Below are 12,322 nucleotides of genomic sequence, written 5' to 3'. Positions count from 1 at the left end.
AATACTGATTTTTGAAAGGCAGCTCAAAAATTAATTTCTGCCTGTGGTTCTCATCTTTCCTGAATGCTCTGTCCACTTTGGGTTCCTGTGTCTTAAAGTGTGTAATTGAACCAGAAAAGCTTATGAGAGGAGCTGTGGGAATGCTTAGAGGTGCAAAGTGGCTTCTGCTCTAGGAGAACTGAGTAAGCTAAGAGAAGGGAAAGAGAAGGCAGAGGGTGACATGGAGTTCTGTAAATGTGGGAATGCTGTGGACAGCGTGCATGGAGATGCAGTGTTTGTGCAGTGTATCAGCACAAGATCTTGGCATACTGAACTGGTGAGTGACAGGGTGGAAAGGGGTGGTGGATGGTGGAATGTCTTGTCAAAAGATGCTCAGGATGCAAAAAAATTCTGTTGAATCCAGGGGTGCTCAAGAGAGAAATAGGAGAGAAGTCCTCCAGAGATTAGTAAGTACACACCAAACACATCCAGCTTCACAGTTCTCATGAACTGGGAACAGTTGAAGGCCAAGGAAATACTCCTAAGGAATACAGTATGTCAGCATTGGCATTTAACCACTGTTGGAGACAGAAATGTTTTTTCCTGTGTTCTTGTGTAATCCTGAAGGATAGGATTCATCTAATGTAACTCATCATCTCAGAACTAGATTGTTAAAGTGATCTTTGGGGTGATCTTTGTTTTTGAGGTGCCTCCCTATCTGCATTGCCTACAGACAGCACCAGACACTTCATGGCTGTGTAGGTGAGATGAATCCCACCTCTGCCATGGTTTTGTAAGAACAATAGCAAGTTAGAAACAGAACTCAGACAAAGATTTATAGCAATGACTGAAGATATCTCTCAGACTCTCTGGCACTCCTGGAAAATGCTAAGAGGTGATTTGATTACACTGTGTTAGTACTTGTAGGTGAGGAAATTTGTCTTCCTGAAAGCTCTTTTAATTTAGCATAAGTGGGATAGCTGTTTGTGGAACCTGATGCTGAACATACTTCAATGAGAAATGATGACCCTTTTTCTACAATGTGTGTAATTAAATACTGAAGCACTTGAGAATATGAGGAAGTGTCCTCTGGTTCAAATAGAAGTACTTACTTTGAGTAGGTCAGGTCCTCTAACCAGGCTTATGAGGCAAGTTTGGATTTGTAGCAATCACAGTTTGTTGCAGTTTCTAAAACATTAAATAGCTTGTAGCTAAAACCTTTTAGAAATAGAGGTTCTGAAGGCTCTGGTTGCAGGGCCAGTGTCAGTGGTGTAAGCCCCTGTAATCCCCAAACTGTACAGGTGCAATTGTGAGTGGTTTCTTCTACTGTCCCTGAAATGTGTGCATGTGCATCAAATTTCTGCTGGTCCTGAGGACTGAAAAGCTGCACTTCCCACCTAAGTTCTACCTACAAAATAGTTCTGCTGCCATTAAGTGCACCAAAATATTATAAGCTGTAAATATATAAGAAATACATGACAAAGAAACAACCCAGATTTTTTTTCTTCTGAACTTCTTCAGTATAGAAAGAAAAGTTACTAATTTTAATCTCCTGTTCCTTTTTGAGAAGCAAAAAGTTGTGCAAGTGATGGTGAGTTGTTAATCAGTTCCTTTGTGATCCAAAGTAATTTATTAAGTGTCTGGTTGTAAAATTTCCACTTAATTCACCAGAACTGGATTTGTTACAAAAATTTCTTGGAAAGAAACATTACTTTGTTGTTTGCCTGCTTTTTTCTTCTATAATCCATATAGCTTGCTCCCAAATCTGCTTTCCTCAGTGAATTCTAAACAAACCCCAATCATTTCTAAATAAGAAGATACAGTTAAATGCTGCTTTTTGGTACCACAAGCCCTTCTAAGGGGATAAGACCTGACACATGATTACACAGGCATGGTGATACACCTGAAGCTATACTGGTGACTGTCCAAATGACAAACAGGTTTGGTACTTTTGCAAGAGTACCAAACTGGAGGGTTGGTCCTACCACACCTTCCACTAGAAACAAGCAGTTCCACAGTGATGCCATGTCCTGGTGCAGGAAAGCTGGCTTAATCAATACTGTGTTATGGTGGCTTCTAGCTCCTGTTGCTAGTGCTGCAGATAAGGGTTCAAGAAGACTTTTGGTGAGTTAGAGACTTTCAGAGGTATTGGAGCCCTGTCCTGTAGCTTTCTAGACTTCAGTTTGCAAGTGCTGGCTGACAGTCCCAATCTGAACAGATTGTCATTGTTGAATTCTTTAACTTCTGCATAATCTTTGCATGAATAGAATTTCTTGTGTGTCTTGTGGAATAACCTTTTATATAATTAGTATCTGCAATAATTTTTTCCTTTGGAAAGTAATTCATGTCATCTTGCAGAGATAGGACAGACATAAAGCATTATTCTGCAGTCACACAAGAAGCACTATTCATTCACAGTTTGTGTTGTGGAGCCAGCCCTGTATCCCTGGGGCTGGGCTGGTTTCATGGCAGCAGTCCTAATTACAGAATCCTTCTGCAGTGGTTCTGAACTGGGGGCTGCTCTAGAGTCAAACTGGAATGAAGTTCCAGCCTGGAAAGAGCCAAGTAGGAAAGTTTCTTGATGCATTTGGTCTTTTCATTCTACTTATAAATAGTAGGTTTTAGTCAGCCACCAAGAGTCACAACTGAAGCTCAGCTTGAGGCTGTGTTCCCAGATCTGAAAACAGGGATACTCCTCTCTCAGGTTTGCATGCTGGATCATGTTCAACGGATCACATTCAAATAAAGCTGCAAGCTGAGCATGTCCTACCTTGGGCAAGGCACTGGGAAAGGAGAGAAATTTCTGTTCTGCATCTGTAAGGATTTGTGCTGCTCCAGCCCTTGAAGAACCTGAGCATGTTTCTGCAGACAGTGATAATAAAGCAATTAGTAAATAATTACTGAAAAGTCGTTAGTTAGTGTGGTAGGAAAGAGCATATTGGGGTTTTGTATTGATTGTTTGATTACTTCCTCCTCGGATACAGCAGTAAAAGGTGCTGACAGCAGAGGCAGGAGGCAGCAATCCTCATGTTGGCCTGGGCAAATTCGTGTTTGCATTGTGTTGGTTTGTAATAGTACCAGAGGAATACAGGCAAACTGGAAAGGAATTGGAGACTGCAGCAATCATTGCATAAACACCTAAAATTGTTATTGGGCATAGCTGGCAATACAAGGTTGAACAAAAAAAAAAAAGAGTCCATTTAGGCTGGGAATCTAGGAGACCTTTTCCTTGAAGGAATAACCTTACAGACACAAAAACTTCATTGCTTGAAGGTGATTTAAAGAATTAGAGAAACAGGCTTAATCAGTGATGTGGAGGGAGGAAACTACCCTTGGAGTGACAGAGGAGGAGACAGTGAGTAACACATTATTACTCTAATTAAGAAATAACTTAATCAAGATGTAATTATTGCCCAAATTAGGTATAAACCCAAACTGTTCTTTGCTGCTAAAACAAAACCAGTCTGTCCTTGCTGTGTATGACACAGAGGGAGGAAGGAGCCCTCGGGATGTCCTGTGCTTTTTGAGAAGCAACATTAATAATCAAATTTGCTGTCCTGAAGGCCTCTCCTTTCTCTAAATATTATATAGCAATCATTTCAGGAAATGCTAGGTGGCTTGTTTGAGGTTGATGGAGGCTCAGAAAAGGAAAAGCAGCAGGCCTCTTGCCCTGATGTGGTGAAGGGAGTCTGTGGATCAGTGGACTTTTTGGAGGCCTAGCATGAGTTTCCTGACAGAGCCCATGGAGGCACTGGGGAGCCAACAGCCCTTGTTAAACTGTGGCTCTGATTCAGCAGAGGCTTTAGCACACGTGGCAGTGGAGCCTGAGAGCCGTGAGTGCAGGGTGTGAAGTGTGTTCCCTGGCTTTGTGAGTGATGCTGTGGGCACCTCAGGGTGTGAAAAGGTGCCCTTTCTCCACCGGCACCTTGACTCACTGCGGTGCCTGAGGCACTGTGCTTGTCCCTGGGCAAGGGGCACATCTTGTACCATGGTTCATCCCAGGGGAAGGGCACAGCTGGTGCCACTGCTGTTCCCTCTGGAAGGGACACACCTTGTACCATGCTCATCCCAGGGGAAGGGGCACAGCTGGTGTCCCTGATGTTCCCAGGGGAAGGGGCACACCTCATACCTCTGCTCATCCCTCGGGAGGGGGCACAGCTGGTGCCCCTGATGTTCCCAGGGGAAGGGGCACAGCTGGTGCCCCTGCTGTTCCCTTGGGAAGGGGCACACCTCATACCTCTGCTCATCCCTCGGGAGGGCCCTCCCTTGCCGGAGGGGCTTTGGGGCAGTGCCAGTGGGTGTGGAGGGGGGCAGGCCGGGACAGGAGGAGCTGCTTGGCCCGCAGCTGGGATGGGCAGGTGGCAGCCTGTTCCAGAGCCCAGCATGGCAGTTAGCTCTTTGTCCTCAATGCAATCATTTCAATGCCTTATATAATCCAAAGAACAAAGTGGGAAGGGTTCTTTACCTGTGCCCACTCCACATAACTGCAGTGAGCAGACGTGGCACATCACAAATCCCATTGAACACTCTTGAATCAGTGCTTCTCAATTTTAAATTAAGGCTTTAAAATATGTAAAATGTGACCATTTAGACTCTGCTCTCCCCAGTGGGTAATTACAACAGCACCAAATTCTTAGGGGACTTGCCTTGTGTGGGCTGTGTTTGTCCAGGCTTTGAGCTAAGTTAGGGATGGAGCTGTGGGGAGGGCAGTGCTTTCATCAGGTGCAGGCCTGGCCTTTCACAGTGCTGGATATTTGCCTTTGAAGAAACCAAAATAAACCCGTGCTGTGGAGTGACTTAGCAGTGTGATATAATAATGTTTTATTAAATAGATTTCTGTTTGTACAGGAATAGAGGGTGCTCAGAATTTCACTGGGGTGTTTTCATTTGATTGTTCATGTATTAAAGAAAGATGAGGCAATGTCTAAAATTCAAGACCCTTAAATCTGAGATTTGCTTTTTTTCATAACAAAGTTAAACAGCTTTTGATTTTTTTTCTGGTGCAGTTCTGACCACGATGATAGGAAATGCAGCTGGAAATGACTGTGCCAAGTGTAAAACACTCAATTCCTAGTTTCCATAGGCTTAACCTTTATACAAATGTTACTATCCTTAATGTCTACAGCAGTGGACTTACTGTATTAAATATGCTGCTATTTATGGCTTGTAAGTGCAACAGTTATTCCTCCTTAAAATATATTGCTATGGTCCCAGAGACCTTAGTGAAAGGCTAATGGAAGTCAGTATGGCCTTTACTAAAGACTGCATTCTTAGAGGCATTCAGCTACTTTGCTGCAGGCTTTTTGCAGCTTTTTATAATCCAGAGAGCTTGGAAATCCTGAAAGTGCTTTTCTCTAGTGCCCTTTGCCTTATCTTTAGAGCCTTGGAAAACAAAAGGCAGAAATTCACAACAGGATCAAAATGTTTTGCTCTATTAGAATTAAAGGTAATGTTTTGATCAGTCTGGAGAGGGAAAAAAAAGCAAGTCTGAAAAAAATTAATGAGTGGCTAAAATAGAGCTGTTAAAATGGCAGCACACAGACAGCCTGTGTATAAATATAGGCCAGCTCCTCAGCACTGCTCTTATATGGTAGATCTGAGTGAAAGAAGACTTATCAGCCTGCTCTGTTCTGTGCAGGCCTGTGTGCTGGTTGTTCTGTCTGGTGCCAGATGTTTGGTGGTAGACAAGGCTGCACAATACATGGCAATCATAATGACTGTCACCTTTATTTCTGTTGCAGGGACCTGTGTCACCAGTGTGAGAGAGGAATCTCCCAAGTACACTCTGGATTTTTTCCCTTCACATGCTACTGGATTATCTACCTTTTACTGACGCACCCAAAACCAGATAAAAAGGGTCAAACAGAAATTGTTGACTTGTCACTTCTGCCTTAAAGCTGACTGGATTTTATGGCCTCTGCTGGAGAAGCTACCTGGACTATTGGAGATGGAGCAGCTTGTGCTGCACGTCTGCTGAGCATGGAATATGAGCATCGAGGTGCCTTAAGTTAAACCATATGCAAGTTGCACTAGTTGTTGTGACTGTACTGTTGAAACCACTCCAGACTTCTCCGGGGCCTTCCAAGGCAGTAGCTCCTCACACAGTTTGGATGTTTCCAATTGACATTTGAATGTTTTCATCCAGTCTGGTGTGGCTGTGAAAAGTGAGCTTTTCCCTGTGAAGTTGATGGTGAGTTTTGCAGCCTCACTTCCCAGCGTGGTCTGTGCTATGGCAGCGACCTACAGGCTGATGGTGACTTCAGTGAACTGCTACAGCAGCGTGGTGGTAGAGCAGCACTCCCAGCACACTGTGCACTACTGCACAGGCTCCTGCCAGCTCCTCAGACAGGGACTCACCTGCATAGTTGCTCACCACAGTGTCTGTGCAGAGCTCAGTGTCCAAGATGCCAACCTGGACCATAAAATTCCTGTTCCTGAAAATGGACTTGCCTTGGCTGGAAATGAGGACTATCACCAAATCCTCCCAAATAATCCAAGAATCAAGAAGGGCTCTTCAGTGCAAGCCTCCAGCAGTTTAAAAGACATTACTGGTGAGGCAATAAACCTTGCCAGTGGTAAAATAAAGGAATTCTCCTTTGAAAAGCTCAAAAACTCTTCCAGTCATGTGGCCTACAGAAAGGGAAGGAAAGTTCGGTCAGAATCTTTCAGCAGACGATCCTTTGATTTTGACTTGATTTATGGGCACTTTAACAATGATGAGAACTGCCCTCCATGTGGCTTTTTGCAGAGTCCCTCACCTGTGGAGAAATGGCAGGAGAGCAGTGATGCACCAGAAGTCACCATAAATCCTGTGGTTCCCTTCTGCCCTCATTCCTTCCCTGAAGAAAACTTCATTACCCAGATTTTGGAAAAACACAAGCTAGATGGTTCTTCTGGTGGGGATATTAAGGTGTGCCTGGACATCCTGCTCAAGTGCTCAGAGGATCTGAAAAAGTGCACGGACATAATCAAACACTGCATCAAGAAGAAGTCTGCAGATGTCGTTGGTGGAGGAAGCAGCAATGATCCCCTGGCTAATTCAGAGAGGATATACATGAATCTGATGACAAGATTTTCTTCCTACCTGAAAAAGCTGCCCTTTGAGCTGAAGACAGCAGGGCAGAGGGAAGCGAGTGACTGGGCAGAGCTGATGAACTGTTTCCATGGCTTGCAGCAAACTCCTTTTCCCCTGGTATTTGGTGATGAGCAGCCACCCAGGTATGAAGATATCATTCAGCTGCCATCCTCAAGTGCAGCTCCTCTCGTCCTACCAGGTCAGGGTGAGGTGACAAGCACCTCCCAGTCCATCCAGACAGGTACTGTGAGCTTCAGCTCCAGCTCCCTGCCCGCTGTCCCTCCAGAGAGCAGCGTGAGAGCTGTGAAAGATGCCCTACCTCAGCCACCAGCCCCGAGCCCCTGCGACTGCGCGTCTGCCACCGAGGCTCTGTACATCGAGGAGGAGTCTGATGGGGACAGAGCAGCGGGGACAGAGAGGAAGGCAGAGCAGAAGGGGGGCTGGCAGAGCCTGGAGCGCAGCCACCAGCGAGCTGCTGGTTCAGACCTGGCTGCTGATGCTAAAGCAGAGCGGGCCAGGGCGGGAGGTGCTCCCGAGCAAACCGCTCCTTTAAAGCCAGTGTCAGACCCTGTGCTGAGTGATGCCCAAGCTGCTGCCCCCAAAGGAGCCCAGACATGCAGTAGGGTGGACAAGGAGGAGATAGACAAACTGCTGCTGGACCTGGAGAGCTTCTCACAGAAAATGCAGAGTACTCTGAGGGAGCCCTCTCGGAAGGAGGGCGAACCTGCCTCACTGCAGGTGTCTGGCAGGCAGGGGAGGCAGGCTCCACCTCTGGCCCTTGAACCCAAAAGTAAACCTGCTGATCCCCCTTCTTCTTTGTCAAAAATCACGGAAACCAACGGTCATAAAATGGAAGAGGATGACAAAGCCCTTTTACTGCGTATCCTGGGAAGCATTGAGGACTTTGCCCAGGAGCTGGTGGAATTCCAGACTGGCAAGGGAAGTTTGTCCAAGGAGAGGGAAGTGATGCAAATTCTCCAGGAAACTTTAGCAACTCCTTCACAGTCCCTGCTTGCAGGGCAAAAAAGCCATGCTGGGGCTGCCTCCAGAGACTCTGTTCCAGCTTCAATTCAGCAGGCCCCAGAAGTAATAAAGGTAAGAGAACAAAACTTCTGATGGGATAGTGAGTAAAACAAACATGGGAAAATGTGGGGGATGTGGGGAATTACATCTAAGTGATGCATTGTGCTTTGAATGCTGCAGTGTGGAATAATGTGTTCAACCTGGCAGAAATGTAGTCTTTATTTAAATACAAACAAAAAAAGGAAACTGAAACCCATGAGAAAATAAAATAGGTCCTGACCTGGAGTTTCACCTTTGAGCTTGATCCTTTCCTGCAGGTGCTTTTGTAGACTGTTTGCTTGTGGTTTAAATGGGTCCCTTATAATAGGGTGTAGTAATAATTACTTTAATAAGTATAAATAATTATTTCTGGGACCAAGTACTGGACTGCCTCTTAGCAGTTCAGTGAGAACTGATTCTTCCACCTCTCCCTTTCCCATCTCTGAGCAGCGTTTCTTGTCCTCCTCATCACTGCTTCCTTGAGAGAGCAGTCCTCCATGGGACAAAGGACAGAATCTCCGAGGATTTAGTTCTGCTTTCCCTGAACCCAGTGCATGGAATCATGTGGAGTCTGCACTGCTTGTGTCTCAGATGAGGAGCAGCTTTTCCCAGGAAAAGGGGTCTTGATGAGAGCCTGCTTCAGAGGGAAGCCAGGGCTGTCTGTTGAGCACTTGGTGCTTTTTGTTTGGTAACAGCTGCCAAGTCTCAAGAAAGCTTGTTGCCATACTTCCAAGTAGGCAGTAACTGTAGAGAGAGCTTCAATTTCCAAACTCCCCCTTCCACACAGGCACTGAAAAAGTGCCCAGGTTGTAAGTGAACTTTCACAGCTTCTTCTTAATGTGCACATTTTCAGAACTGGCCACTTTAGCCCAAAACTTGATGCAGTTCTGAAAAAGAGTGCATGGGTTGTGTCTTACCCTACATGATGGCACTGAGACCCTTTTAGACCAGGCTCTCCAAGAGTTTCTGTTGTTACTCTGGGAAATTTTGCTTACAGAAAATGGAATTTTGATATTTCCAGCAAGTGAAAGAAGCTTTTTCCTCAGAGAGTGCAGAATTAAACAGCTTCAAAATATCTAAAGTAATCCCTTGTAATCTTGCCTTGTACATTATCTTACAAAATTTTCTGACTTGGGAGTTCAAACAAAAATGTGTTTGATGAAGTGTGACACTGACTTTGTGGCAGATATTTTGTAATGCTTGAAAATGGGATGCATTTATGCTGCCAAGTGACTTCTCAGCGTGGTGCCTTGGCAGGTTGTGCTCCCCTGATCCCACCTGGCTGTGTGTTAGTTTGCTCCCAGCCTGCCTTCTATGGGCTTGTGCTCCACAGCTCCCAGAGCTCTGCTCCTCTGTGCAGTCACACAACTCCTGCCTGGTGCAGATGCCCAGAACCAAAGACCCTGGGAGAGAAGAGCTGTTCTGGGGAGGCAGCTCGTCCCCTCAGCAGTGGGCACAAGGCACTGGGCTGCTGGGTCTGCACTTGCCCTGAGGTTTGCTGTTATTTGTGGCACAGATGTGTAGATCCCTTGCTAGGTGTAGCATCTAGGAGTACATCCATATTCCTGGATCACTCTGGATGTAATTGAAGCTGCGTGTGGGTTCTCACTCAGTATTGCATGTGTGCCTCAATTATACAAAGTATTTGCTGTGTTTTCTTAAGGCTCATAAAACTGTTATCAGATAGCTGGGCACACATGCAGAAACCCCAGAGCTCCGAGACTGATGACAGAACAGCGCACCTTTTGTTTGTAAAGGTTGTGACAGATTTAATATCCCTCAAATGCTAAGCAATTAAAAAGGAGAGGGAGAATCCTTCAGACCAGGCTGTTCTCTGGCTCAGCTGGCCTATCTGTGTTAAATCTGTGCTAATTTATATCAGCAACAGACTTCCTCTTTATCATAAACCCAATTATGATCCTCCACAGAGAACAAAAGGATTACTTGCTTCTTCATCTTCAAAACCCAAATATTTAGAAACTAGGAAATGAATACTCCAGAAGTCCATCAGTTTTGCAGAGCACATAATGAGGGCATCACTCTTCTTTTGGGCAGGCCAGGAAGCATTGCATACTTTTAGACTGTCCAACATTTCCCATTCTGAGATCCAGTTTTCCGTTGCTTATCTCTAAACCTCCTAACTATTTGGTTTGGGATTTCCTGTTCTCTGTGCCTGTCTTAAGCTGATTTTTTAGCATGTTGGTTTTGAAAAAAGTTCAGTGAGAACAGTGCAGTTGCCTTTTAGAGATCAGTAAGCCCCCTAGTACTTGTCTGTGCTTTTGTCTGTAGTGAGAAGGGCTGGATTGACCAGCAGGTTTGAGGGCGTTGGGGTAAACTGGGACCAGTAAGCAATGAAGAAGGTGGAGATGGGGCTGTTGGGATGCTCTGAGCTGACCCGCAGAAATGCTGAGTGTTGGGGTGTGTTGGAAGGTAAAGACTGCTGCCTTTGAGTAAAATGTCATAGGCAAGGTCCTTGGAGAAGGCAGTGGTGGATGTTTTTGGCTGTAACCTGTGTCCTTGGTCTGCCACCTGTACAGGTTGGCTGATTTGACAAAGTAAATTCAGCTAATGCTTGAAGTGGTGCTCTAGTGAAAGAACCCTAGAAAAATCTGTAAGCAACGTGGTCCTGCTGTTTTCAGAATCAAGTGTGAGTGGTGCAGGGCTCTGCTGCATGTTCTGCTCATGTGTTGTATTTTAAGAGCTGTTGAACAAAGTCTATGAATAATTTTGGGAGCAGAGGTCAGGGCCAGGCTTTGATACAAAGAGACTCTTTTGGTTTTTGTCCCTCCACTCTTGGGTATCTCCTCAAAAGGATTACTTGTGTTGTAGTGAGCCAGAAAGAGCATTCTCCTTCCCATTTCTCTCTCTTCCGTGCCTCCACTTCCTATTGTATTGTTGTTAAACCTAACGAACATTTTTGTTTTCTGCCACCTTAGTAAGTGGAATAGCTCAGGCTGATGTCAGATGGATGATCCATCCATTTCTGGCCATGGACAGTGGATCTGGGAGCGCAGGGTTTGTGGGGTTGACGAGACCACCTTTATAACCCTGCTCTGTCTCAGGTGGTAGAGCCTTGAGTGAAGTATCCAGAGGCTGTTCCCTGTTTCCACATGTCCTCTGGGTGGGCTCCAAGTAGTGTCAGTTTAGTCCTGCCTCTCCTGAATGACTGATGGGGTGGGTGTTTCTGGGACTCTCAGAAGGTTCTTAACTCCCTGTGCCCTGAAACACCATCTCAAGGCCACACACTTTGCTTTTTTGTATCAAAATGTCTGTCTTGTGTTCTTAAATCAGGGGGCCCTAAGAAGCCTCTGAGTGGAATTAACTCTTTGTGAATCATAGAAAGCCAAGGTTGACCTCGCAACTGGTAATTCTGCCCCTTCCATAATTTTGTTCATGTCTTTGTTTTGCAAATGTAATGATATTCTCTTCAAGGATCTTGTATGGGGTGATTAATTGTAAAAAGTGGCTTCTATAATGTCACAGTAACTTTAACTTTGTTCTGAAATAATTCTATATTCTCAAAATGTGCCTAAAATATAATACAAAACTCTCTGGAAAATCAACTTTCATCTTCTATAAACGTTAAAAATTGTTGATATTGATAATATCTGTCACTTAAGCTATACGCACAATCTGTGCTCCTTTCAAAGATCAATTATTCATTGCTTCTCAACACAAATAGTGAATAACTATGGGCTTTTTTTTCCTGTTGTTAAGAGTTACTGAAATAAAAACAAGTCTAAGTGAGTCTCAAGTATCTCAGAATGAAAGGCAGTTAACAGGCAGTCTGGGATCTCTCACCTTTAACCTGGGTCACCTACAGCAAGGAGGGATTTCTGGGTTTGTGGTTTGTGCAGTTGGTCTGGCTGTTGAGACCAGACTTTTCTGTTGTGGGTTTTGTCCAGTTGACTTTGAAGCTGTTGAAACAAGATTCTCTTACTGTCAATTTCTCATAGTACTGTATATTTATATATTTATTTATACCCTCCTTGTGTGTTTTGAGGATAGGAAGTAGCATGCTAGACACCTATTCCAAAATATTGGAATACAGACACAGTGAGCCTTGCCTCTGGATTACTTGCTTTTTTTCAGGTTATCAGTGAAAACCTCCCAAACTTCTGAGATCATTCGTGTTTTGTTAATTTGAGCATGAAAAGTATTTGGCTGTGCTGCTTTTTTAAGTATGAACTAGTGGCTGCCAGATAA

The 12,322-nt window shown here is 44.7% G+C and overlaps 1 protein-coding gene across 6 annotated transcripts in view; it reads left to right on the top strand.

The window, feature by feature from the left end:
• PPP2R3A (protein phosphatase 2 regulatory subunit B''alpha) overlaps positions 1-12,322 on the top strand; it is a 57,084-nt gene that overhangs the window by 10,228 nt on the left and 34,534 nt on the right. For all 6 annotated transcript variants that reach the window (XM_064386129.1, XM_064386127.1, XM_064386128.1 and 3 more), the window contains one exon: positions 5,721-8,149. In XM_064386129.1, the coding sequence (XP_064242199.1) occupies positions 6,167-8,149 (1,983 nt within the window). In that variant the 5' untranslated portion in view covers positions 5,721-6,166. The remainder of the gene's footprint in view (positions 1-5,720; positions 8,150-12,322) is intronic.

This window comes from Passer domesticus, chromosome 11 (assembly GCF_036417665.1).
Source record: "Passer domesticus isolate bPasDom1 chromosome 11, bPasDom1.hap1, whole genome shotgun sequence".
In the NCBI taxonomy this organism is placed as follows: domain Eukaryota; kingdom Metazoa; phylum Chordata; class Aves; order Passeriformes; family Passeridae; genus Passer; species Passer domesticus.
This window is presented reverse-complemented; position numbering and strand designations above follow the sequence as displayed.